Genomic DNA, 27,849 nt, shown 5'->3' with positions numbered 1-27,849 from the left:
TATTTGTGAAGCTCTTACCTGCAGAATATTTGATGAATTTTGGGGGAAAGGCAAAGAGTTAATTTTTCAGAAGGTCAGTCTGTAGAGTTAGTGCCTGCTAAAATGAACTTGTCACTGTTAGAAACAACCAGAAGAGGGCAGAGAAATCTCAGTTTTAAGTGTATGCCTTGTATTTTTACTCCAAACTCTCCACGCTGCTCCTTTTCTCCCTCAGATATTCTTCTGCAAGTTATTGATGTTTCATTTGCCCACTATCAGGTTGTACCTGGCAGCTGCACAGCGCCAAACAGAATGCTATTTTAGTGCATTTAACTCTACCATTTGCAGTTCTGCAGAAAGTCAAATAAAACTGCAATCCAGAGTTGGTGTATGTAAGATTATCTACTTAACTCAAGGGAGCTGAACTAATAGACTTGGGGGTAAACGTGGTGTTTGTCATGCAAACAGAGTTAACTGTTAATACACACAAATGACTGTAAAGCGCTCAACACATGGCTGGATGTTGCCAGCAAGTGGTGGGCTGGTATTGACTGCTGGTGGGGAAACATTCTGACTGCCTGAAGCAAAAAAACAACAACAAAAAAAAAACCAGCGTCGCTTGGAGTCATGCTGGTGTTAAGTCATGCAAATTCTGCTACAGTCCCAGCAGGACTTATTAAAGTCTCCCTGCTTTTGTTAGGCTGGAAGTTTTGTCCTCTATATTTTTTTAATCAACCACCCAGTGTGCTCAGTGGGAGTTCACCTCCCAGTGACATGGAGGTGTTGACTAATATGTTTGCACCTTATTTAGAGCCTGTTTGCTTTTTAGTCAGCTTCAATATAAATCTCTTGTATATGAAAGAAGAGTGCATCGCAGGGAAAATGGTAAGTTCTCAGCTAAACTGAGCAGTTCAAGTATTTGCAGAGATGTGGGCTCGAGTCAGACTTGAGTCACTAATATGATGACTAGACTTGACTTCACAAAATCAAAAAAAGACTTGCAACTCGTACTACATTTGAAGCCTCGAGATTAGCATTTCGCCCATCCTCACCTTTGGTTTTTTTGGAGCCATAAGTGACCATATATGAATGAGAGGGTGGAGCTGTGAAGGATCAGGGGTTAGATCTGACTCACAGACTGTAGTGATGACTCACACAGCCTGTCACTCAGGCTACCCTGCCCTTAAGATGTGTAACTTGGGCCTTAATGAATGTAAACAGGCAAGTTATATAACAATTCAACCCTGTTGAACGTTCAAGGTGAGATTAATGTTTAAATTAGCTATAGAGACCAATACCATGTTATTCCAGGCTGTAAACATGTTTCCATGGGGACTTGCTCTGTTTTTGAGCCAGCCTCAAGTGGCCAGTCGATCCATTGCAGCTTTTGGCACAAATGCGCAGGTTTCATTTTTTTAGTCTTGGAGGTTGCTGCTTGGTTTTAGCAGGTAAATGCAAATTTCATAAAGCATTTATTAATTAAAAAAAAAAAAGTAAAATATTACTCTACCCCCTGGGGGTTTCTTAATCTCATGTGCACAACCTTGTCTTCTTTTGTTGTATTTCTGTTGTTTTGTGCAAATAAATCTTAAATCCTGAATTTTAAAATCTTACATCATGATAGGATTTTTTTCCTGTAGTTCTCATCTGTTGGAGGATTTCAGAAATGGGGACAGATCTAGTCCTCAATTAAAGCCACAGCCTTATTGTAGAGCTTTTAAATCCCCTGTATGTTTATTCTTGATTAAATACAGATAGATAATGAGGTCAGGTGTACCAACAGTCATTTTGTGTCTGGATAATACTTTATTCCCTCGTTTTATTTATTCCTAGGGAGTATTTCTGACTTGACAGAGCAAGTTATACTGATGTCAGGCACCTCCTCTTGCCCTGATCCTCACAGTGTGTGAGTTCTCTCCGCTCACAAGATATAAAAAAGTCGATTTGCAAAGCTGGGACTGAAAAGTCAAACAAACCGCTGAGAGATTTTATATCTTGCTCTTTCCACGCCTGTGCGTAAAAACTTCGAGCCCGGCGATGATCAGATAGCCAGAGAGGAGCCAGAAGAGGAAGTCAGGAGGAGGGACCAGTGCAGTGGCGTGGTGTGTGTGTGTGTGCGCGCGTGTGTGTGCGTGTGTATATGTGAAGAAAAAGTTTAAACTGGATCCTCCGTACTCCTCCAGCGCTGTGAAGTCGGATGATCTCTCCAGTTCTGCTTTTGTACCCAAAGCAGTAATGCGCGCAAAGGGACGCGAGACTCCAGAGCCGCCTCGGATCTGTTCAGTTTTTCGCACGCTGTCGTTTTAAGAAAGTTAACACACCTTTGCTGTCAATGACAGCACAGGTAGGAAAGAGGATCCCGGAAGAACTCGTAGTGCAGGTTACCAGGTTGTTTGCATAGCCTGTACTTTTATTCCAAAGCGAGCGAGCGCCCGATGGACTTGTTTGCTTCATTTAAAAAGTAGTTATTGCGTTTAGCGTAAATTCACGGAAAGAAGATGACGGAGCTGAGGAAGAAGTTGTACGTGGTGATGGACGTGCTGTGCGTTGTGGTTGGTAAGTTATGGACACTAAGTACAAAACTATACGTCAGCATAATCCACCTTTTATTAAGCAATTGCACTTCAGTGTTGTCAGCAGGATTTCTGATAGCATGAAGATCGTATCTTTGAGGCGGCAGCAGTTTCTTGTCGGTGTGTTTGTGTTTTGCGCTCATGACAGCAACTCGGGAATTCGTCCAATAGTAGGAACTTTGCATTGTTTGTGCTTGTTTGTTTGTTTTTTCGTTTAAATGACACGAAGACATGTTTTTAGTGATCAACACAAGCTATTTTATGTCACTCTCTCTTTAAAAGGCAAATGAAGCAACTGCCCGAGTGCAATACTATAAAAGAACAGCCTGTCATCTGGTTTGTTTATACAGATCCCAACCGCAATACTATCCAGGCTGAAATGTGACATTAAATAGCACTATGGTGACACACAAGAGGAAATCTCATTCTGCTCACAGGCCTGCTGCATGCTCCACACTACTGCACCCAAAAACCTTGCAGGACTCTACAGTGCCTCAGGAAGCTCAATGTTTGTTTATGGAAATTTGATATGCGTGTGTGCCCAGTTTATTCCTCATTTTCTTCAATATTTTGTCTGCCAGGAATCCTCTCAAGAATTCCCCCATTTCCCACATATACTGTGTTCAAAATGTTACTTCCACATCGCTCCACAGGCCATTGTTTTGCATTTAACTTTGGTTTTTCTCAAGGTTAGGGTTAGTTTGTTGTTTTTCATAGCCGCAGTGGATCATATCATTACTGTACATGTGTTTTATTCCTTCACCCTCTGTATAGTGAACAAATAATGAAATGTGGTTATAGTTGTCAACATAGTTTTTTTTTGCATTCAATATTTAATGAATGGAAATGAATGTGTTAGACACAGAGGGCCAAGGGTGTCATGTTAATTCTTGTAAAGCATTCATTGGAATTAAATCTAATAAGACAATAAAACAGGGATTAAAAAAAAGATTTTACAAATGAATTAATGAGATACTCTGCTGATTTTCAACCAGCTTTATATCATTACAGTGTGGCTAGTGTGTGTAAATGAATTGTGGTTAACTTTCCTTCATCTAACCAGTGACAATATCTCCCTGCTTATCTCTCAGCTCAAATCAACATGTCATCCAGGAGATTTTTGCTGGCTTACAGATTGTACATCTGCATTATCCTATGCCCGCCACCATGGACACAAAGAGTAAAGAAACAGATTGATAGACAAACACACCCCTTACTCTTGCTCTCAAACTGTGATCAGACTGTAAAACGATGCAGTGCTGCTCAAATTTAAACCAAGATCATGATTCTGAATTGCCTATTTCTTGCCCTGAACATCTTCAGGAATATATTTTAGTGCACAGTTTGGCTGTAATATGAGAATTTGTGAACAGAATTTGCACAACGTACAGTTTTCAATATTGTAAGAACGGAGGCCGAAAAACTGAGATCATACAGTAAAACAAATCAGTGCTGATAAAATACAAACCAAAATTCTGCTACTTTGGTGCTTTTTTTTTTTTTTTTGCAAAAATGTTCAAGCTCAAATTACATCACCCACCAACTGAAGCATGTATTGGTCTTGTGCATGGCAGTGCATTCTGGTAGTTGTAGGTTTTATACCTTGTGAGCAAAACCAAACACCACAGCCATTTTCCTCTGTTTTCTCTGGTCATGTAGCATCATTTTTATATGTATTTGTGTCTTTCTACTGCATAGACAGCCCAGTTTTGTGAAAGGACCGTATTTCCAGTAGTGAAATACTTCTTTAATGAATTAATAAATAAAGACATTAATTATTAATAATTTCATTAATTTGAATATGCAATAAAAGGGACTATTCAAATAAATTCCAAATAAATATAATAATCCATCAATTAGTATGTAAAATTAAAAAAGTATTTATAGAAAACATTATGAAACAATCAATAAATGCATCATTAAAAAAAGATTTATATATAAATGAATTTCAAAATCAGAATGCTTTATAACCACTTACATGACACATTTGGTCCTCCTTAATAATATGGATAAACTGCTGATAATAACAGTTACATCACAAAAACCAACCAAAGTGAGAAGTCACCACCAGAACCCTCAGAAAAAGCATATTTCAGCCTCAGAGATTGTGTGTGTATGTGAAATGTACCACTGTGGTGGGACTTTGGTTTTCTGTATTAATGCCACAAGCCATTGACAGACGTGCTTTGCGTAATAGTCTGGTGTTTGGCGGCGTGGTCATGACCTGTTGTGTCTGCACCAGTGATGGTGGTGGAAGTTTGAAAGGAAGAGCAGAAAAGGATGATGCCTCATGCATGTGCAGATCTGCTCTGCTGTGCAGTTTCAGCTCCCCCTCTGGCTTTTCACAGAGCTTAGGGGTATTTTTCCATCTGTGGGAACATCCACAGACTGCTGAACTTGATAAGCCTCGCCATTTCACTGTCACAAGTCTGGGATTAACGTCTGGCTTGGGTTGGTTGGTTGGTCAGGTCTGGATAGCTCCATCCCACCCTTAATGCCTCTCCCTTCCCCTTTGCCACCCACGTCAGCCACCCAAATAATCGTCAAGTCAACCCCAAGCTTATGTGAGGTTGTCCCAGCCATGTAATAACAACATGGCAGAGCTTGTAATTATACTAACCATTAGCCTATATGGAAACAGAGTTTTGAGTTGGGTTTTCTCTGCATTTGGGGACTATTTACATTTCTTATTGTAAAAAAAAATCAAGCAAATCTACCAGAATATTATCCTTTCTGATTAACAACTGTTATTATCTTCCTTAGCTTTTCTACTCGCTGCTCTTCAGAGCTGTTGACTCAAGTCATATGACTTTGACTTGAGTCAGACTCTAGTCACAAATCTGATGACTTACCTTGACTCAACTTGACGAAATCAAAAAGGACTTTCAACTCGACTTGGACTTAAATGACTTGTGACTTTACTTGATTTATCCTCCCCTAAGCCCAAAGAATAAAACATTTTTTTTTGAAAAGGTGTGCCACAAATCAATTCATTTTAGGAATCATCTAACATAAAGACGATTAATTCCTATCAAATCAACACTTAACTTCACAGATCCACTTTGAACCAATCTGCCGGCGTCCAGTTACACTGTTATCTCTTGATATCTTAACTCGAAAGTTAGACATTCCTGCCGCCAGCTAGCTGCATATAACAATAGACAACACCATTACATACACGTACTTCTGAAAACGTCAAGGCCATGTTTACTTTAGCACTAGATTTTTTACGTATTATACGTAACATATTTCAAATAATTTTAGGCACGTTTTGAGAATTTTATGAATATCATTTTAACAATAGCCAAAACAATGTATATTCAAATTTCCAAAACATTCTATTTCAAACCATTTCCAGGCCTGGATAACTGTTTTTTAAATTTCATAATTTTTCCAGGATTTTCATGACTGTGGAAAACCTGTTGACTGATTACCAGTTAGTGAAAATAATACCAAAGATAACATCGTTTACTTACAGAAACTGCTGGTGGTCAACAAAAAACAAATTGCAGTGTGCAAAACATGTGAGATGATAATGGCAACTTAATTGTTTAAAAAGAAAAGAAAAGAAAAGTTTAGGAATTGGGACTCGTCACTCTTGAATCAGAAATTGCCTGTCTTGACTTTGTACTTACTTGTGACTTGCAAAACAAGTATTTGGTCCCTCCTCTTAAGTATTCAAATCTGACTCAAAATATTCATTTTCTTGTTCTCTACTTGTACAGTGTACAATGTGTCTCACCAATCATCAATTCTTATGAAATTCAAAGGCAAAAGCAGCAGATACAATCACAGAGCGATTTTTTTGGCACGCTCTGTGTTCTTCACACCCTGCCCTGCCCAGGTCAAACTAACAGCTGTTGTTGTGAATGGCGTGCCACCCTCTACGTTCATATGGTGTCAAACACGATCACTAAATGTATATATATATTTGATCCAGAATGGCTGCTTGGAGCTAAGGAGTGGTTTTCTGATTCCTTAGACGCAAAGTTTGTTGTATTATGTATAGTTTAAAGCTAAGAAATCTGTCAGACGCATCATGAGGAACATTTAGTTGTTTTTGCTTTTCAAAATATCTGCCAGCTCTTGACTTTGTTGTTCATTTTAAGCCCTCCCTTCCTCTGTTCTCCTCTGTCTGTGTAAGTCTACACTCAGCACAAATAGACGGTGGGTGTTGGCTGCGAGCACAAGAGAGGAAAGGCCGGGCTTTGACCTCTCTCTGCCTGCAGCTCATAGTCGTAGTTGCAGCAGTTCAGCAGGTGTGTTGTTCAGCAGGCGGAGGAGGAGGAGCAAATTTCACATTGCTGCATGACTCGGGCGCTTGCTGAAGGCATTGTAAATGACAACGAGCTATGTGTTATGATGAGTAATGTGCTTGATAGTCCAAGTAAGTAGTGTGTGACTAAATGTCCTCGGGGCAAGGCATTGGTGGAAAACACACTTGAGCATAATTTCGTTTTTTCCACGTGTCGTGCTGTGAAGTAGGTTGTGAAAAAACAGTTCTTTTATAAAATCTATTATGCATCCGATTACACACACACACAGACACACTCACACACACTCTCTCTCTCTCTCTCTCTCTCTCTCTCACACACACACACACACACACACACACACATGTCTTCTGTTTGCAGAGGGTGCAGCTAAAGTTTAATTTTCCTGTCATGTGATTCTCTTTTTATTTACACAACAGTGCTAGAAAGATGACACCAGGTTATGGTATTTCATTCATTTGTTTTGCTCCTGTGGATTTGAGCTCACAGTTAGCGTGGAGTCTGCACTCAGAGTGGAGTTATGTAAGTTTGCATTAGCATCTTGTTGTTGACTGATTTATCTCATGATACAATAGAGTTTACCCCCAAAGCCAAAGAGCTGTAAAACTATCAGAGTTGCTACGCATTTCCTTGCACATGTTATGAGATGGCAGTTCCACGTAAATATCCCAATGCTCTGTTCTTTGACCTTGCTGGATGCCTGTTTGTTGGTGAAACCGTGCTGCAGCGTCTCCAGGGAGCTCGGCCTCTCATGCGGTTGCGTTGGGAAGACGGATCGCTCCCAGTTCTCAGTGAAAGGCAGTAAAGAGGGTTGATGGGAATTGTTTTCCTCAGGAGAGCTCTGTCATGGAAACTGAAGCCCTTTTAACAAACAGACGTGTCCCTTTGAGATATATGAGCCGAGCTTCTTTTCTTCTTCTTATTGTTGTTTTTCTCATTAACTTATTTGCACAAGGATTTCTGGCAAATCTGGTTATCAGTCATACTTTAAAGGGGATAAAGATCCTTTGTGGTGGTTGTTTTTGAAAGAAATCAGAACCAGATTACTTTTGAGACTTTTAGGCCGAATTCCCCAGAACTAAAGTCAAATACACAGACGAGTTCAGAAAGTTGATTTTGAGCTTGTAGAAAATTTTAGAATTTTAGGGCGATTTAATTTGTGAATGTACCTTTGTTATAATAGTTACTGTTTTAAAGAAATAGGCTAATAAAGACAGACAGTTTGAGAGAAGACGTATTCGTATAGAAGGAAGCCAGATTGAGCGGAGTTTAGCCCACTTTGTGAGTGACCTGAATTTTGGAAAATGTGGTCCCAATTTGGAGAAGTGCTAACGATATCACTGGCATCAGACAAAAGCTAAACAGAGCGTCTGTCAGAGGTTTTAATTGCTTTGAAAGCTAACGGTAGCTTAACATTAGCTCACTAACTATCTTAATATCGTCTTGACCATAGTTCTTTGTGCATCTTCAAATGTCGAATGAAGCTGGAAGTTGTTGTGTCTCTACCTTTAATTTTCAACCTTTAGGTTTTGCATACTGCATGCTCAGTTTTTTGTTGTTTCTTTTTGAATAAGCAATTTTACAGGTGGTTTTTGGAGTGGTTCAGTGAATCAGGTGAGTTATGCTTAGAATAAATAATTTCAATGTTAGTTGATTCAGATAATGAAAGGAAATTATGTGATTTGTGGTACACTTTTTAAATATCATAGGCTATAATCTTTGGGCTTGGGGGAAGGTATCACATTTTAAACATTTTTTTTGTCAAGTCAAGTCTAAAGGCCTTGACAAACCAAGGCGACTGTCTGCCGACGGTCAATATTGGGCCGACAGTGAGCATCTGTGACTATCGTCACTGTGGTGGGCCCCGCGCCCTTGGCCTTCATCAACTTTTTTTCTGCTGATTCAGAATGTTGAATCAGAGCGAGAGAGTGAGGTCCAAAGAAACTTATTATATGAGGAAAGATTGTTTTTCTTTAGCCATTGAGCTCTAAACAGAAACGTTTCCTGATTGGTTGTGTTGTTCACTGGCACACTGTAAATAAGCTTAGTTCTTTCAGTATTTGGTTGTGTTGTAAATGTGCTAACTAGCATCATGGCGGTCTTAAGGTTTCCTGTTTTGAACGACTATTAAAGACGGCATTTCTCTGCTGGTATGGAAGGATATTTCCTGTAATGCAGGCACCGAGCATACATGCTTATTGGCAGTCAGATTGGTGTGTTATGTGCAACTTTTGGTCGAGATACGGCAACATGAGATCGGATGGTGGATATCGGTTTGGTGTGTCTGGGCCTTAAAGTCATCAGATTTGTGACTCAAGTCTGCACCTCTGGTATTTGCAAACAGTAATTATATACAGAAGTATCACTATATATTTAGCAATGATATACAGACAACATGGTAGCAATTTTAGTGACCTTGGAGATGCTCAGCACCATTCATGATAATCCTACCCATTAATTCCTCCTGCAGACCTGCAGACCTTCATGGTTTAAGTTTAAACCTGTGTGGCCTACATCTTTTTGATCCCCTCCAAACCCAGACTCTTTGATTGCCAGATTTAGCTCCCCTCCCGCCACTGCTACAACCTCGCCTGCCACCCTGTCTCCTTCTGCACTGCTTGGGCCTAAGCATGCGTGAATGATGGACGGAGCGAAACAGCAGGATTAAAAATAAAGAATGGGCAGCAGCAGCAGCAGGATTTGGTGTGACTGGTGAAGTTGGGCGTTCCTCATGTGAATTAGAATTCCAGAGGCCAACGCCGGCAGAGGTTGTAGGCTCAGCACATACCTTCCACATTAGTCAGTCCAGCTTGGGGTGAGACAGTCAGAAGAGGGAGCGTTGAGTTGTTTTGTTACCACAAGCCATCTTGTAAAGGACTGTAACATCACCTATTGAGAGAGCTTTGGTGCTGTAGGTTTCTTACTGTCATTTTAACAACATGTTTGAATTGGAGGGAGGAAACAAAAGAGAGCAGGGAAGAAAAAATGTGGAAACACTGACTGCAGCTAAAAGAAAAAAACCTTCCCACTGTAAAATCTGACAAGTTGATTCTACTTGAAGTCTAGGAAACCGATTGCTTTGATGATTGATTGATGTTGCTTTTATTTCTAATTGTTAACTTTACTTAAAATTAAGGTATATTTACTTAATGTTTTGGAAGTTGATGCAACTTAAAAATTAGTTAATTAGATCAATCTATCCAAGTTTCAGCAACTTCAATAAACCAAGTCTACTGTGCTATATATTTGTATTCTGCTGGTTGCAACCTAGTCAATGATATTTGTATTTTCTTAAACATGTTCACAAAAAGAACTTACAAGTCTGCTAACTTCATCATTGGCATAATCATCTTTGTCTTGATCAAGTTAAGCCTGACTGTCGTGTTTGTTTGTTTTAAAGTTGTTAACACTTAAGCTGAACAAGGTAATTTCAGATGTAATTTTTAAGTTGTAATAACTTCACAAAATTAAGTAAATACAGCTAAGTTTTGAGTAGCAATTAGGTATAAAGTAAAGATGAATTAAGATGTTTACTTTCCCTTTTCAAAGCAGTTGGTTTCCAGTATTATTTTAAGTAAGATCAACTTGTCAGGTTTTACAGTGCCTCTGTCCTTGTCCACAGTGGGAGAGGATGACAGTTGGAGACACAGTCAGATGGAGTAAATGACTACAGAGTGACACGGGCGTGAAAAATAAAGAACGACTGGTGTTAATGTGACAGGAAACAAGAGCTATCAACAGGAGGAAGGGATGGACTGGAAACGGAGGAAAGAAATACAGAAAGAAGAAACTCACTGAGTGACCTTCAAGCTGGAAAGACGAGAAATGCGAGTGGAATAAATTAGAAGGAGGAGCAAATTTTCCAGCTGTGACCTTGAAGGAAAGTTTCAGACCAAACAGGGCAGCCCAGGGGCATGAGAACACCCCTCAAACACACACACACACGCACACACGCACACACATTTTACATGCCTTGAAAATAAGCATAATGAAAACCCAGACTGTATGTTTTTCAAATTGAGGAGAGTAATTGTCCGTGCACATGGTTTTGCAGGTGCAGCAGGTTATGTCAGAGAAACCAGGGCAAGTAGGTGTGAGGGACTCTCAAACCACTGGAGCGACTTCCAGATGATCGTGGCAGTTTGAGTGCAGGCGTCGACTTTAGTAGGAAATGTGAACGAGGACAAAGAGAGAAAAACTGACAGGCAGAGAGAGGACATGACGAGCCTCGAATCTCAGCCCCAGAGTGCGATTGTGGTCCAAATGGTCCTCCGTAATTGCACATCTGCCAGCTAAATAAAGCACCATCCCATTGAGGCCTCTATATTTACAACAGAGGGAGAAGTGTGTGGGAGGATGCTGCGATCAAGAGAATGACAGGCAGAAAGCCGGAGCTCCAGAGAGAAGAATGAATGACTTTGAATAAAAGAGAGAGAGAGAAAAAAAGCAGAATGGAGGATGTGAATCAGCAGTGGTGGAAGGAATGACGGAAAGACTCTCACACTGACATCTTTGTTTGTCTGTGGTATCAATTCAAATTTTCCATGTTGCTCTTCCGACTGTTTATGGTCCCCATCAATTACTCATCTCTCTGTTGGGCTAATGCCAATCTCAGCAGGGTGAGACACCGAGGTGCCACTGCGGATGAATACTAATTTGTGGCCAGATAAATGAGAAGTGTTAAACTTCCCAAAATGGAACCAAAGCCTCTAAAATGGGCATTCAGTAATCTGAGACAGGAAAGCCTGAGCCCTGCATCCTGCAACTTCAAACGGGCTCCCATTAGGGGCTCGGGCAGGAGATTTCTGACTGGCAGCTGGAGATTAGCTTCCTGGCTACATTTCAAACTGGCAGCCTCCATCCGTAGACGCAGGTGTCTAGAGAGAAGGTTCCCCCGTATCCTGAATATCCACCTTCCTCTTCCTCCCCTCCATGTATATGTTCTGTTGTGTTTTCTCAACAGAAAAATCCGCCATAGGTATCAGAGTTTAGCTCAAGTCAGAGGCTTGGTTTTTAAGTGAAGGCAGCTCTGGAGCAGTGTCAGTTTGGGTTGTGGGGTTGTTTTGTGGTGTCCCGGAGACCTATTTTGTCTGCAGAGGGGTCTATTTTTGCCTGTGAGCTGTGTTTGTGTGTCTGCATTTCAAGAGTGGCTGGTTTGTTTCTGCAGATATTATCCACAGAGGCAGACACATTCATACACCTCAGGATGCTCCATTCGCTCCACAGATGACAGCAGTCCAAACTCTTTACATCATTTTATTTGAGCGCTTTGATTTGCATCCAGACTTGTAATTCATGACTAACGAGTTAAAGTCGTGTCAGCAGGATTAGTGCCTCATTTATTAAAACCGAAATGAAAAATTCATCCTTTTTTTTACAAGCCAAGGGAGGGTTATATAAGGCCAGGTGCCCTGACTTCACTCAGTCAATGAAATATATGGCAAAGTGGCAAAATCCGAGTTTGTTTAAAGTCCGAGCAAAGCAAAAGTAAATATGTGTAATGAGTCTGTCACACAGCAGAAAAATGTATTAACCACCCAGCCAAATATGAGTTATCAAATGCCAAGTTTATAAAATAACTGAGCAGTTTTCCCTACTCTGAGACGCTGGGGGCGTGTCTGCTGAATGAGCTGAAACTAATTAAACCTGTCTGCACTTTTGCTTTTGTAGTGGTGATTAAAAAAAAAAAATAATATATATATATAATCTATATATATATCTATACTATCAATTAAGTAATTAATTTTTGAAATTGTAAATCATTTGGTGATTCATTTTACTTTTTTAGATCATTTCTCTTTACTCTTTTATTGTAATTCTGGCTTTTTTTTATAAAGCACTTTGAATTGCCCTTTTGTATGAAATGTGTTATACAAACAAAGCTGCCAGCTTTGCCTATGTCACCGTTAATGTTTGAGTGCCTGGATCTTGATACCTTCACCTCCTTCTACAAGCCCTCTTAGCTCTTTCAGTCTTATAAATCTTTGAATGCACTAGTCTGTTAAATGCCACATAAAATAAAACAAGCAGACTATCCATCGCTAATGTACTTTTCAGCAGTTTAGCGCGCCAGCAGACGCTGCTCCATGCTTTGGGCGTGAGCTTTGTGCTAACATTAGCTGCTATTAGCTGCTAAATGAGAGTCTGACGCCGTGTAGCTGCTCTCTCGTTCCTCGGCTCAGGATTTATATGTGTGCTACTGAGTTAGCTGCTAACAAGAGTCTGATGCTTCCAAGTCACTTGTTCTTCATTTATATTTATATATATAAATGATGTTAAGGATGGCTCCAGTGGGTCATCAAGCATGCGTTAAGGCCTGCCCAAAAATCCTGGACACAAAAATAGTGAAAAACTGTGTAACAGTCTAACTCCACGATGCATTACTTTATAGTTTCCAGTGTTTTCACATCTTTTCGACAAGTATTTCCTAATATTTGCAACGTATTTAAGAAAGAAATCACTGATTTTGCTTTACCTGGACTTTAGGAGAATTAGTAAGCACAAAAAGACTGGCGTATGGCTAAAAAGATAAATAAAAACGATATTCATAAATGTAATGTCAATGTACATGCAAAAGCTATTTAGCCTTTTGTGACCTTGTCAGGTTGAAGAAGTCAGTGTATTTCATTAGCTGCTGGCACTTCTCTTTGAAGCTTTTCACTTAATTTTTCTCCCACTCGGCTGTGATTAATGGCCCTGCTCTGGCAAGTGTTAAAAGCTTCATAAAACAGTTTGAAGTTACTATACCATGTGACTGCAATATAGAAATAATTATGTCCTTCTGCCATTTTAAAGTGACATTAACCATGCTGTATTGAGAAAATAAACATTCCTAATGACTTTGTCAAGCCATAGTCTTACACAAACCTTCAAACTTGTTTTGCTATTATATGTGTTAGAATCCAGTCAAACAAGTCTCTCCTTTTGTTTGCAGTTCCAGTTTTCTTTTAACTCTGTGCTGAATGTACAGACTGCGTAAAAAGTTCATATTGGCTGACGTAACATGTGTGAAACAGATTTAATGTCACAATGAACCCCCCAACCCTGAAGAAGGAAAAATATTTGTTTTCATGTCATGCAAACACCCTGATAATATTATGTTTTCAAAGGTTTTAGGGTATTTGACATGCTGTGTAAATTTCAACATTGGATATATGAGGAGTCTGGTTTGGTCTTAAGATAATATTTTGGAGATACATAGCTCAGGGTGGGCACTAAAAGAAAGTTTCCTAGCATTCTCTGTTTTTATAGAATATATCAGAAACTTGGAGTCTCAATGATAGCTTGTGTAATGAAACTCTATCTAGTAGGCTCTGCTGGATTTTAGGTCAGGCATGATGAGATGGAAAGGTAAACCAGAGGCAACCATTTGTTTCTTGACTCTCTGCTCTGTTTCTTGCCAGCTGGAAGCAGGATGCAGGATACAGATGCAGAAGCAGCCACCCAAAAGCCACATCAGTAAATCCATATCGGGGTGCTCCCCTGAGGCGCCTGAGACAGGATGTTGGTCGAGTACAAGAGAACATACATTGAGCTGCGGTTGTCACAAACAGGATTTTGCTGGTGCTGAGAGGAAAAATATGTGGAATAAGACTTAATACACCGGGTTTACCACCTACTGACATGGCTGGTAGATGTGATAATAACAGGGATCGTGCATGCATCTGGTAGTTGGTGGCCAGTGGGAAGTTGCCATGCAGGGACAGGTGTCCTCCAGCTGCTGCTCACACAGGACGAGGGTGCAAACAAGAGGGGGAGGGTGGAATAGATGCATTGGACAGGTGGAAAATTACCTATAGGAACTAAAGATGTGTAGTTATTGGCACCCAGATGGGCCCCAACGTTGTAAGACATTGACTTTTGGCTGAATTTATGTTGTGACGTTGGGTGGTCCAAATTCAATATCAGGACAAAATCTAACGTCAATTTAACGTAGGATACTATTGTCGGGTTGTGTAACTAAACTCCTGCCTTTTGGCTACCGTGCCTCCTTCCTGGAATGTGAAAAAAAGTATCAAAAGTCTATGATTGGTTAAAGCAGTAGTTTTTTTTTTGGCTAAATATACTTATTTACTTTTTGGAGAGTCAGATGAGAAAATTGATACCACTCATATGAAGCCACAGCTAGCAGCCAGTTAGCCTAGCCTGGCATAAAGTTTTGGAACAGGGTGGAAAAGCTACCTTGGGTCCGTCAGAGAGTAACAGAGACAGATTTTATTTTGCATTTCACCCATAATAAACCTGCCAACAAAATATCTGTTTGGTGAGTTAAACTCTCGCTGATAACAAAAGTGCATTTTGCAACATCTTGTGTTGAAATATTACAGTTGGGAGTTGAGATTCCTCCTTTTTTAAATGTCAAAATAAGATTGGTGCTTTTTTTGGGATATAAATACCACACTAAAGTCAACTGGTACTTTTATTTGTGTTTTATTTTTCTTCCCCGTTTGTCTAGTCTAAACCCAGCTCCTCTGAGGTCGGATTACCAGAAGCCCATGTGCAATGAGTTTATTCTATAGAGCGCTATTGTTTATTCTCTCAACACAAAGCTCCTATTTTGCTGCTGTCCTTCGTTACTGAGCCAATAAGACTCTTTGTCTCCGGAGTGTCTGTAAGGAACATGTGTGCAATTGGCGTGTCACTAAACAATGTCCGTACTCATCTCATGTCACCGTGGATATATATGCGATGTCAGACACGAGTTTGAAACACTGTGTTTTATTGTAGAGGTGTCACTGTGTATTGTTGTTTATTGTGAATTATGGGAGATATTAGGGGATTTCTTTGCCTCATTAGTTGATTAGTGGTTTGTTACAGACAGTTTTAGTCATAATAATGCACCTATATTTTTCTTCACACAATGAAAACAATCTCTGCATATGAGCTACTGTTTTAGAGTCACGTCCACATATTAAACTTCCCTTTTTACATCTTTTTGAGCTACCCACAGCTCTAATATTTGAGAAAAATGTGCCGAAAGTTTTGTCTTTTTTTTGTGTGTACATTTACAGTAGGCTGACGTTCTGTACTCGTTTCAGGGTGGAGTTAAACTCGGTGTTACAGAGTGTTCACCTCAGCTGAATCCTGATCCACCATCCAGTTGTATATTTTTCTTTAGTCTCAGTCTTCAGCATGTGGACTGTTGGTCTCTCATCAGTCAGTCTCGCTGGAAGTCCTCCTGGAATTATGTCAGCTGCAGACATTTCTTCGAAAGAATGGGAGGGGTGCTCTGCTCATTTGCACAGAAATGCAATACTATTGGTGAGAGCACTTTTCAAGTGTGTGCAGTGTTTTTTTTGTGGCTGTTTTTCTTGCGTTTAGTATGTGGCCGTATGGCATTTCCACAGTGGCCCCAAGCCTGTTTGTCTGTCTGTCTGTCTGTCTGTCTGTCTGTCTGTTATGGACAGTGTTTGTGGATATCAGGGTGGAGAGAACATTCCTCAGAAGGGCTGCAACTTATGTTTCTTTTCATCTATCAGTGAATCATTTACACTTTATGTGAAGTGTCAAAGACAATGACAAATATCAGGGAGACAAACTACCAGAGTCAGTGTTTTAGAATGACTTTCTTTTCACTTTTTCAATTATACTTTGACTAAAATGATTAATTAGACATTTCAATCAAGTAAGGTCTTTCTCAGACATACTGTTTCTACTTAAGTTCACTCCACCCAAATTCTTTTTAGAATAAACGCTTATCATTATAGACTTAGATATAGTAGCAAAAAGTCACGGATGTGTGTGGTTTTTAACTAGTCGATTAAAAGTTGCTAGTCTGCACCAGAACCTAGTCAGTTAAACATATATATATATATTTTTTTTTAGTGTGTGGTAATTTCTTTTGTTCTTTGTTAACAATTTTCCAAATAATAAAGAATAAATAACATCAAGGTATTAAATTAAAAGGAAAAACAATTGGAAAACAAAATTTGTAGACTGAAAATGTGTAGGCTGAAGCTTAAGCTTATTATACCCTCACTTTTGAATTAGCAATGTCCATAGCACATGACACAAAGTGCCACACATTTCAGCAACATTTCTAATAAGATTTGCTTATTAAAAAGTGTGATTAAAACTTTAAAAGGGCTCTTATAATTTCCCCAAAATTTTTCAAATAATGTTTAACCTTAGATCAAATTATGCCCAATTTTCACAGGTTTTTTTTATGTTTTCTTTTCTTTTTGTTTTCTTTGTTTCTGTGTTTCAATTGAGGACCCTCACTTGAAACCCAGACGCACAAACAACAGAACCTCATTTGAAGATTTCACATCAGGGACTTCCATCTGAAAAGATTTTGTTTGTAAAATATGATTGAGACCAGAATTATATGCTCGTCAGCAACAGTTTAGCAGATAACCATGGAGGAGGTGAAGGCTGTGACCAGAATAATGACTGCCGGACATTAGGCTTACTTCTATAGCAAATTATATAATGAAAATAATATATTCCCCCTTTTTCTGTGGACCACTGGAACTCCCTCAAGGCCCCCCTGGGGTCAGCAGACCTCTGGTTGAGAACCGCTGGACTAGTTTAAGTATAAACTTCTGTTTAAATGTCTGGGAAATTAGTCGTAAGGAACATCCCTAGTAAATGTTAGAGGTTATGGTCAGTCACAAAGGATTCCAATTATACTGTTGGAAAAAAGGCTTCATAACATCAAAGAGATCCTCTCAAACTACTTGCACTAAAGTCCACGTCTGTTGCACATCTATATCCTCAGCATGTTCCAAACAGTCATGCTTTGCCCAAAATCTGCCCGCAGTCTCTGCCAAATTAAGACTTTGACTTTTAAAGAGAAGAAATAAAAGTGCATCAGCATAATGTATTCATTAGCATGTGTTTACCAGTACAACTTTGTAACATATGTCTTTAACCTGTTATACACAGGCATCTACAAAGTGCAGTAAAGTGAGTGTGTGTATGTGCGTGAGAGAGGAAGAGGGTGAGTGAGTACCTCTGGGTTGGATGTTTCTGAACATCTCAGGGACATTATTCGTGTGGAGCCTCGTGTCTCAGGAGTCTTGAGCTTCTATATTTGGTCTTGTTTTTGCACACAGCCACATCATTCAAATGAGCTGCACTTGTGTGTGTTGTGTTTGCAGTAGTTTGTGTACACTCCTGTGTGTGTGTGTGTGTGTGTGTGTGTGTGTGTGTGTGTGTGTGTGTGCGTGTGTGTGTGTGCGCACTCTTGTGTCTATTTGGTGTGTTGGTGATGTCTGATTTTACATATGTCCACTTGCCTGTGTATATACTATTTTGTATATTTTTGCAATTTCTTGCTGGCTTTTTTTCTCCTTGTTGTTTTCATCATTATGATTTTAGACCTTGAGGTCCAGAGGGAGAGAGAAAACAATTTAGCTATCCTTATAGAAACATTTTCACTTACCGCTTTTCAGAAATGATGTCATGTCTGAAAATCTGCCTAAAATGGAGCAAATATGTTATTCCAAAACATGTTTTCTCAAATGGTGATTTCCATTTAGTTGGATCAACCTTTCTGGTCTGTGTGCCCAGTTATAATCTTGGCAGTGGCCGATGCATTCATCTCGTTTCACCAAAAGCACAACTTCTCCAAATATAGTGAATATTCCAACCCGTTTCATCAGACTGTTCTGCTTTGTTTTGGCTGCAGCGGCACTGCCCTTCATCATTATGACCATTGTGTTCAAGCCATATGTAAGAGGGGTTTACTGTGACGACGAGAGCATCATGTACCCCGTGAGATCAGACACCATCACCCATGGCATGCTGGCGGCTGTCACCATCTCCTGCACGGTCATCATTGTAAGTTTTACTTCATCAAGCTCTCCTTTCTTTTCACAGGGAGCTTTATTACGTCTGGCCTCAGTAAAGCCAGAATCATGGAAAAATTACACTTCACTCATTTAGCAGCATTCTGCATTGTTTGCTCAATTATTACATGTAGAACTAGGCAGAGTGTTGATTTATGACAAGGAAAAGTAATTTAATTGTAATGATGCTGCTGCTGGTGTTTGCACACTTCTTGTACTGTTATATATATATATTTATATATATTTCTTATATATATATATATATCTTATATTTTGTCCTATTTTGGTGAGATTTTAGTGCTGAATGTTTATTATTGCTTACATTCGTGTGTTTTCTATATGTATATGTATGATTTCTGTGATATTATTTTTTAATAATATGCACCATATGATGATACAGTTGCAATCTCGTTATGCATAATGACAATAAAGTTATGAATCTTGAAAAAAAACTGAAACAAAGCCTCAACTAAAATCTTTTCACTGTTCACCATCTACCCTCAGATCTCCTCTGGAGAAGCTTATCTGGTCTACAGCAAGAGGATTTACTCTAACTCTGATTTCAACCAGTATGTAGCTGCACTCTACAAAGTAGTGGGCACCTTCTTGTTTGGGGCTTCTGTTAGCCAGTCGCTCACCGACCTCGCCAAGTTCACCATCGGCCGCCCGAGGCCCAACTTCATGGCCGTATGTCTCCCTAAAGTCTGCACAGGATACATGCAGGTGATCAACTGCACTGGCAGGCCTGAGGACGTCACAGAGTCCAGGTAGGAGGAGATCTCAGTGTTACTGAGTGTTGGGGAGTAGCTGTTTATATGTAATAGAAATGCAGAATAAATGTAAATGTAATCATTTACACTTACTGTGAAAAAAATTGCAATTAAGTTACATTTACTAATCAAAATGTTGGTGGTTACAAGGGTTTACTTCTTTGTATATTATTTTTTGTAAAAAGTTAATATGTAGCATTAAACAATATTTTTCAGCTTTGTTGCCCAGTTTTAAACATTTGTTAGAAAGGTGATTAAATCAAACCCAAACAGATCATGTCCATCATGTATTTATTTAAATATTCCACCTTCCTCTCATTTCTTGTTTCATCCTACCCTTGTCCTCTTCCTCATATTTAAATTATTATTTATTTGTATTCTTTTAAAATTATGTTACTTTTATGCGACCTTCCCAAAACTGGTATTGCTTGTATCATGATGCACATTTCACATGATAATGATGCCAGCAAGAATCTGCAGTTTAAACATCCTGTGTGGTGCATTGATTTAATTCTTTCTCTTCTCCAGATTGTCCTTCTACTCTGGTCACTCCTCTTTTGGAATGTACTGCATGCTATTCCTAGCGGTAAGTACGTCACATTAGCCTCAGTCTGCGACTAAAAGTCTTAAAACACTGTACATAAACATCTCTATGTACTGTAAACATGGAAATATCTCCATGTGATCTCTATGCAGATATCTCTGTTTGAATCAGACATAGCAATCCCCAGACGGGCTCATCTGAAAAGAGGTTTAAGCCTTTGGATCCGTACTCGAGGGCTAATTGTTGAGAAGGAGAAAAGACTCATAGAGGCGGTTTGTGCTTTTGCACATAAAAGGACAAGGCAAGAGTTCAGAGGAAGAATGTGGATACTCAGAGAAGTGATCTGGAGGCCTCTGCTGCCTTTTTCCCAGCAATGATGAAGGCAAATCATGTGCTGTGTTCTGTCTTCCAGGCCTATCCAGTTCATTACCCTCATCTCTTTGTGTTAAAAGCCAGGCACCAGTGCTGGACAGTGAGAGGCCAAGCAAAACAACATTGCTTAGTTCAAAGAAAATTTGAAAGAAAAAACCAAATATCTCAAGCTAGCATCCAGTCCTGTCAGTGGCTCTCTGTTTTGCCGGGCAAATGCTGCAAATTAATCGAGCTGAGCTGTGATATCCAGCGTCCTACAGTTTTCAGTGTGGCTGTGTGACAGAGGGGGGACTGTAGTGTGATGCCAATTTTTGCACCTTCAACAGCAGCCCAGCAGAAGCCTGGAGAAGTCTGTACTGTTGCCAGGTTCATAATTTTTTGGCGTCGGCTGTTTTCCAGTTTTAAAAAAAAAAGAAAAGAAAAAAGGGGGGTTTCAGTCCATAGTGGACATAAATTAGAGAGAAAACTCAGCACCTTTTTATAGTTAAATCCAATTTAAGGCACACCAGCCACTGTTTTTGCATTAGAGGGACACAAACTCCAAATAAAAGCACTTTTTTGTTTTATGATGTTTGGAGTCAGAAACCATCTACCCTGGAACTTTATAGTGCAACAGGCTATCTATTTAAGCAAATACAGAACACAATTTGCAAAACAGAAATGTGACTGCTTCATTACTTCACTGCTTTATGAGCTGACATATAACACGTCAGTGCAAAAAGATGTAGATGTAAACACCATTGCATTATCCTAACCTTTTTTTATGGTGTGATAACCTTTTAAGGAGACCAAAACCATGTGTGACATCTTTTTTCATTGATATAGCAAGTTGACAGTTTTTCCTGATCTCTCTTTTTTGTCTCATCTCCCCTCAACCTCCCTCATGATCTTCCACCCTCTACTCTTCTTCCCCTTCCTCCAGCTCTACGTGCAGGCGAGACTGGTAGCTAAGTGGGCCAGACTTCTCCGGCCCACCATCCAGTTCTTCCTGGTGGCCTTTGCGGTGTATGTGGGTTACACCCGAGTCTCTGATTACAAGCACCACTGGAGCGACGTGCTGGTGGGGCTGCTGCAGGGAGCACTTGTTGCTGTACTCAACGTGAGTCTCCACGACAACGACTTCTCTCAAGGGCAAACATTGCAACATTTAAATTCCCCCCTCTAGACACATTATGAAATATGTAAAAATAATCTGCTCTGATTAATATTTTGTTTAACGTGGTTTTCCCTCATAAAAACTTTTTTTAAAAACTCCGGGAGGCAGATCTACTTTTTCTCACTCATTGAGAAACTCTGGGTCTGGCCTCGCGCCCCATTCCCACTGCTCGCGGTAGGTTTCGCTTTCCGCTTTTCTCCAGTGCTGGCACAGCGCTAAAACAAAGTGTGGAGAGAGGTATGGCTATGTGTGACTAGTGCTAGATTGACACGTGAAAGAGCAGTTCGCATCAAGATGGCCTGCATAAGAGAGAATCACCCATACATGTCTGAGCCTCAGTCAGACTCAGATTCAGATGAGGAGTTTGTTGTGCACCGAAATTGGTGACTAGCAGATTTGTCACAGTGGAAAGTGTAGTGAGCATTGTTTTTCTTGTCCAGAAGCTTGTTAGCTTGTAACTGGCAGTGGCTGACACTCATGAGTTGCTGTGAAACATTTAATAATATCTTCTACCACATGTGCCAAATCTGGCACGTGATAGGGTGCTTCGTGGCCCAACCAAATTGATTCACACAGAGATATTTTTTATTTTTTGCTTTCGTACTTTGAATCTAAATAAGGTGCCAGAGTGCATAAAATGTGCCCCTGCACACATCTGGCCTGTGTGGGGCTGCTGCGACTGGATTTGCATTTTGGCAAAGATGAGCAAAGACAGTAAGCAAAAGAGTGAAAACGGGCAATTCATTTACTTAATATACTCTTAAATATTATTAATGCTTGTATATTTACTGGTTCCTGGCCTCCTGTCATTTTGCGAAAGTGACCCCCACGCAAAGCAATTTGAATATTCTTGTTCTATGATGTTACACAGTGTTTATATTGGTCCACTCCACCATGTTTGCTATCAAAACTTTCACCTGCTGATGCACTTGACTATGCAAACTCTGCTCTCAGTACTGACAAGTCCTCTCTGCACTGGAAGCTTGAGGTTTTCTTGCCAGTGTTGTATTAAAAGTCTGTTTCCCAACAGAATAATATTTCCCATATTAGACAGCGATTGGCGTCGTATTAGTGACATACCTAATCTAGCTTGCCAGAGTTACGTGTAAATCTCAGATTTTAGTGAAGTGTTTAGATATTGCCCGCTTCAGCAATGTGAAAACAACTCTCTAGTGACAATTTTTGCACAGATACAAGTCAGTATAGTCACAGTCAGACATTTTAGGCGACATAAACAGAAGAAAAACACATTATTTTTAATCGAGGGGAACTTTTAAGAATTCCTACATGATATTTCCATGATATCAGACAGTCACAGCTTCTAATATAGTTTGGTATCACAATGCTAAGGTCGTTATATTGTGATTGGAAGCCAAATTTGAAATTTTATAGTGAAAAAAAGTATGTCATCAGCTGTAAGCTAGCAAAATAATACTTGTTATTAAGATCATGCTCACGATTTTTGACATTTAATTTCCAGTGAAGTAGCTCCAGCCTCAGACCTGATGACATCTTAACTTTGAATCTTACTCATGTGGTTTCTGCCTTTAGGAAAAGCAAACATGGGTGCGTCCAGACCATAAAAATGACATTTAATGGAAAATTCTCTCTGTTAGTGATACTCCCGTCAAAGTGAAACAGCCCCCGAAGAATCCATATTTCAGCCTGGCAGTAAAAATCCATATAGACAGGAAACATGAGGGGAGTGAAGTGTGACGGCAGCAAAGTGTGACTCGATAGAAACCCACACACTCGCACCGGCAGGTTCTCAGGCAATAAGTTCATTCTGCTCACCTCATCCAGCTGGGCTTCTTTATTGTTTGGCCACTTCCCTGTTTTGAGTGAGCCACTGTCAGCACGGCCTTGTGGAAATTCTGGAGTGGTAGAGTGTGTGTTGGTGCAAGTGTGTGTGTCCATGTATGATGAATTGGGAAGTGAGCCCGTGCTTTTGGCCTTCAGAGTGTTGTGCGCAATTAGAGACCCTCCTGGGCATACTGTTTTATGGCCTTCAGGGGTTGTGCCTGCTCTCTGTGTGTTCCTCTCACATGTGTGTATGTGTGTGAGTGTCTCACCTAACAGCTGTGCACAGACCTGTCCAGACACATGCAATCACAGTTTCCAGCCCAGCCCTTACCTCCTCTGTATCCCTTACATCAGTGATACTAAACTTATAGCCCACAGGCCAAATCTGGCCCCTGATAGGGTGCTGCATGGCCCCCCAACCATTTTCTAATTCACGATAAAAATACATTTATTCCTTCTGGGAATTGTTTTTGTATTTTTTAGTATACATAAGATTCTAGATTGCATACAACAGCATCCAAAAGGGGCTTGTTTATTAAAGTCCTAGAAATATCCTGAACTCCTCAAAACGTCCTGAAATAGTAGAAATGTCCTAAAATTCTTGAAATGTCAAAAAAATCCTACAAACATCCTAAAATCATAGAAACTTGCTAAAATACTTCAAATGACCTAAAATCCTAGAAACATCTTAAACACATAAATGGGGCTTCTGTGACTGGCCCATGGCTTCGTTTTGCAAAGGTGGCCCCCAAACAAAGCAAGTTCGGTATCCCTGCCTAACATGCCTCTCCTCTCCTCTCCTCTCCTCTCCTCTCCTCTGCAGGTGCGCTATGTGTCAGACTTCTTCAAGAAGCGTCCTCCACGTTGCATGAGGACTGACACAGCTGATAGCGAAGAGCCAGAGAGGAAACCCAGCTTGCAGATTGCAGACTCCGAGCACACCAACCATTACAACTATCACCACAATCCAGGCCCTGTGTGATAGGGGCTGATGGTAGGGAACAGAGGCTGCAGCCTGCAGACCCCAAACCTGTGTGATAGGGTCAACCTCTGGGGCTTCAACCTTTATTGTGCAGTCAGCAGCATGTATTCAGGGAAAAACCTGGGTCACTCACAGCCCTGACTCAGCTGGCTGCCCGCTGCAGACCCCTGATTCTATGTGAGAAGTCCCATGAGTGTGAGATGTTAAATTTTCGAGTGTCTATATGAATCCTGCAACCAGCCCTTTTGTATATCTGTTTGAAAGGAGTAAAGCTAGGGATCAGGTCTGTAGCTTGCAGCCTCCGAGCCCCCAGCTTCCTCCTTCTGTGTCAACCACTCACACCCCGGCTACTCCCCAACCACTGGACTGACTGAGGGGGCTGCATCCCATTCCCAGGTGCCCGAGCCCCCTTTTTTAAAGACATCATAATGACCTCCTTTTCTCCTGTAAGAGAGAGAGGAGCATATTGTGTTAAAGACATCATTGTTGATGTTAAAGTGTATGTGCTTAAAGCCGCATTAAGCGAAAGACTCCAAATTTACAGCAGCAGAAACAAAGGGACATGGGCTTTCCAAAGAGAGTCCTTTCCTGCGAAACAGACAAATGTAAGTCTGATATTTACTCACCTTTATGCCTCCACCTCCTGAGAAAAAATGTGTTCTCTTTGGTTTGATACACTTGTTTACTAGGCACGACGTTTCGCAGTGAGTGTGCAATCTGTTTCTCGGTGTGTTTGCAGGAAATAACTGCCCACTATTTTATTTAATAGGTCACTGAGAGGGGTTGGGTTTCACCTGTACGGACTGACGAACAAAAACAGCCTGAAAACTTCAGAGATGTGGAATAGGAAGATTTGGGTGTTGATTCTCAGTTGGATTTGTAGTACTAGCAACTTTTTTACTTCGCAGTTCTCTGATTTTAAGTCAAAATCAGATGTGTCGCTTAATGTAGCTTTAACATATTTTGTATGTTTTTATATTTTGTATGTAGATAACCAAATATGTTGGCATCGATGAAAGAAATATAAAGAACTAGAGGAGCAAAGACAAGAATGTTTATACATTTAGGTAAAGGCACAGTTTGTTGATTAGCTTGATTTTAGTGCACCTTAAACAGGCTACACTCTAGAAAAGCGTTGCAAATTATAACAATTTATTGGAGTGGCAACCAGTTTACAGTAGATGAGCTAATTATCTCCATATATCATGTCATCCTGTTGGCAAAAAGACTCAAAAATGTCAGGTGCAGGCCCCAAAGCTGCTTTGAGAGGAGACGTATACCGACTTAAACATCATCATGGTTCAGAGGTAATCCTCTGATGTAAAATTAGCTTACGATATCTTTCTGCCAGCTCTGCTAACTGCCCAAACAGGTCTGGGTATCTACTCTGACAAACAATATAATGTTTTTAAAAGTGACTATACAGGCTTGTTGTGCCCGATAACTCACACTACACTGATGAACTCTGATTCACGGGTGTGAGTGGATTTCTACTTCCAGCAATTATTCCTAGTATCATGTTGTATCACTGCTTAAGTGTGTCTGACTTGCTGCATCATCTTGTCAGTGCCAATTATTCTGAATCTGTAGTAAAGGTCCAGTGTGTAGAATTCAGGGGGATATTATAAGGATGTTTTCATTATTGAACTTGAAAATAGAAAGCGTTGTGTTTTCATAACCTTAGAATGAGCCTGGTCTGTAAAGATCACCATGCTGCACTGCCACATATCTACAGTAGCCCAGAATGGACAAACATCGGCTCTAGATAGGGCCATTTGTGTTTGTTTCTGTGTCAGCCACTGCAACCAGCAGCCACTCACGATGAGCTGAATAGCAGTGGAAAAACACAGATTTTTAATGTGAAATTGCATTATTCATTCGCATTAGCGCGTGGTGGGCTAGTTGCCCATCAGTAACGAGCCAAACAGCGTTAGAGAAATACTGATTTGTAACATGAAACTACTTTATTATTATTTTGCTGTTTTTAATCACTGGGTCTGTTTGTTTCGAAGAGTAAGACCTCTGTGGATAATTCGGCTCCCACTAATAACCTCCTGAACAATATACACTTAAGGAATCGTAACCAGGAGTTCAGGCTCGGTAGGTACATGGAAGAAGTTTCATCAGGTTGCAAGCTGCAGTCCTCACCATTATATGCCACTAAATCCTACACACTGCTCCTTTAATGGCAGGACATATACTAAGTCTTAAACTTTAAGGGCAGATCTTATGTCCAAACTGGGTCAAATGCCTTTTAAAAAATGTATAAATTTAATCGTGGAGTTTGTGAATGATTTATGTTTCCCCTGTGTGAAATGGACTGCAGAGGTAAAAACCATTGATGCAGATGGCTTTAATTTTTCTCGGACTTTACGCATCATACCACTACTATATTGCCAATCAAATGTTAAGAAATTTGGCCTCTATTTTTGTCTTCTCTTTTTTATTTTATTGTGTTTTTTTAACTTCTTAAATACCTTTAATCAAAGAAGGATGAGACAACCATTTTGAAAATGGTGTTTAATTTATTTGAAACACAAGAAGTTTGATATTTACTCCTACAAGGTTGGAAGCGCCAGCGCTGTCAAGGTTTTTGTGCAATCACCCCCGCTTGCCACTATGAGCCACAAATACTGTATATACTAGTGCTATGAGACATGTTTCATGTTGCGTGAAGGATGTGTATATATATATGCTTGTATGTTTTTATTTCACATGTAGATGCATTTTTAATTTCACCTGCACAGTGTGCTTTGGCCCGTACCTTCTCCGGCTGGTGGCTGGTGGAGTTGCCACACAAACGGATCCAATTCCAGGTCCAAACATAAGCCAGATGCCTTGGCAGGGCTTTTAAAGGGCCGTTGTAATGATAAAGGGTTACATACCCAACTGTGTTTTTGAAGCTAGTAACACTGCCCCGTTCCCACTTCAAAGATTCATCTGTGTTCCTTTTACCCTTCCTGTGTTGATAGATGAGGTTAATTTGTGAATAAGGTCTCCTGTACAGTTCTCATACAGCATGCAGACCCCTGGAGGACTGACAACAGATCAGACAGACCACAAACCTGATAGGGGGGAAGGAGACAGGAAGACAGAGAATCTCACCTGGTAGTGATTGTGAGGCCCCGAAGCTGCGACTAGAGAGAGGCTGGGTACTATATTAGGGGGTGGGGTGTAGGGTATCCCATGGTGAACCTTGGTCCCCGGGGACTGCTACACATTTAAAACACTGATTTACAACAAGAAACAGCTGGAAGTGGTTGCGGTAAAGTGGTGTGCGAGCCCCCTCCCTTGCTCCCCTACATCTAAATCATCTGTGTATTACTGCAGCCTGACTAATAGACCAAATGAGGATGAGGATGTAGAAACGTCATGGTGTTTGATGCCCCTCCAGCTTCATGGAAACCAAAAAGTTCTCAGCTGGTCATGTGGCTCCATGCACCATTATGCTTTATTGAATTAGTGCCTTAAAGTAGGTGCTGGTCGGCCAATCTCCTGTTTATATGTCTACTTGTAGGTATGATTCATGTTTAGTTTTTGTATAAAGATTATATCTATAGGCTCTAAACCAGAGAAATTTAAATAAAGATATAATCCAAATTCA

At 40.2% G+C, this 27,849-nt stretch overlaps 1 protein-coding gene across 1 annotated transcript; it reads left to right on the top strand.

Moving 5' to 3' along the window:
- The first annotated feature begins 2,119 nt into the window (after positions 1 to 2,119).
- Positions 2,120 to 27,849, top strand: plpp2b (phospholipid phosphatase 2b). Its single transcript, XM_042481412.1, has 6 exons — positions 2,120 to 2,535; positions 18,459 to 18,610; positions 19,123 to 19,385; positions 19,917 to 19,974; positions 21,227 to 21,403; positions 24,087 to 27,849. Exons 1-6 carry the CDS (start codon positions 2,478 to 2,480, stop codon positions 24,243 to 24,245), a joined length of 867 nt encoding a protein of 288 aa, XP_042337346.1. The 5' UTR covers positions 2,120 to 2,477; the 3' UTR covers positions 24,246 to 27,849.

The sequence above is a fragment of the Plectropomus leopardus genome, chromosome 3 (genome assembly GCF_008729295.1).
Source record: "Plectropomus leopardus isolate mb chromosome 3, YSFRI_Pleo_2.0, whole genome shotgun sequence".
NCBI classification, from domain to species: Eukaryota; Metazoa; Chordata; class Actinopteri; order Perciformes; family Serranidae; genus Plectropomus; species Plectropomus leopardus.
Note: the sequence above shows the minus strand (reverse complement) of the source record. Positions and strands in the feature narration are given on the sequence as shown.

Excerpts from the sequence above, each read along its gene's own strand:
- plpp2b (XM_042481412.1), top strand. The coding sequence starts at position 2,478 with ATGACGGAGCTGAGGAAGAAGTTGTACGTGGTGATGGACGTGCTGTGC. Across the intron at positions 2,536-18,458 it reads CGTGCTGTGCGTTGTGGTTG|CGGCACTGCCCTTCATCATT; the intron begins GTAAGTTATGGA and ends TTTTGGCTGCAG. Across the intron at positions 21,404-24,086 it reads CACTTGTTGCTGTACTCAAC|GTGCGCTATGTGTCAGACTT; the intron begins GTGAGTCTCCAC and ends TCTCCTCTGCAG.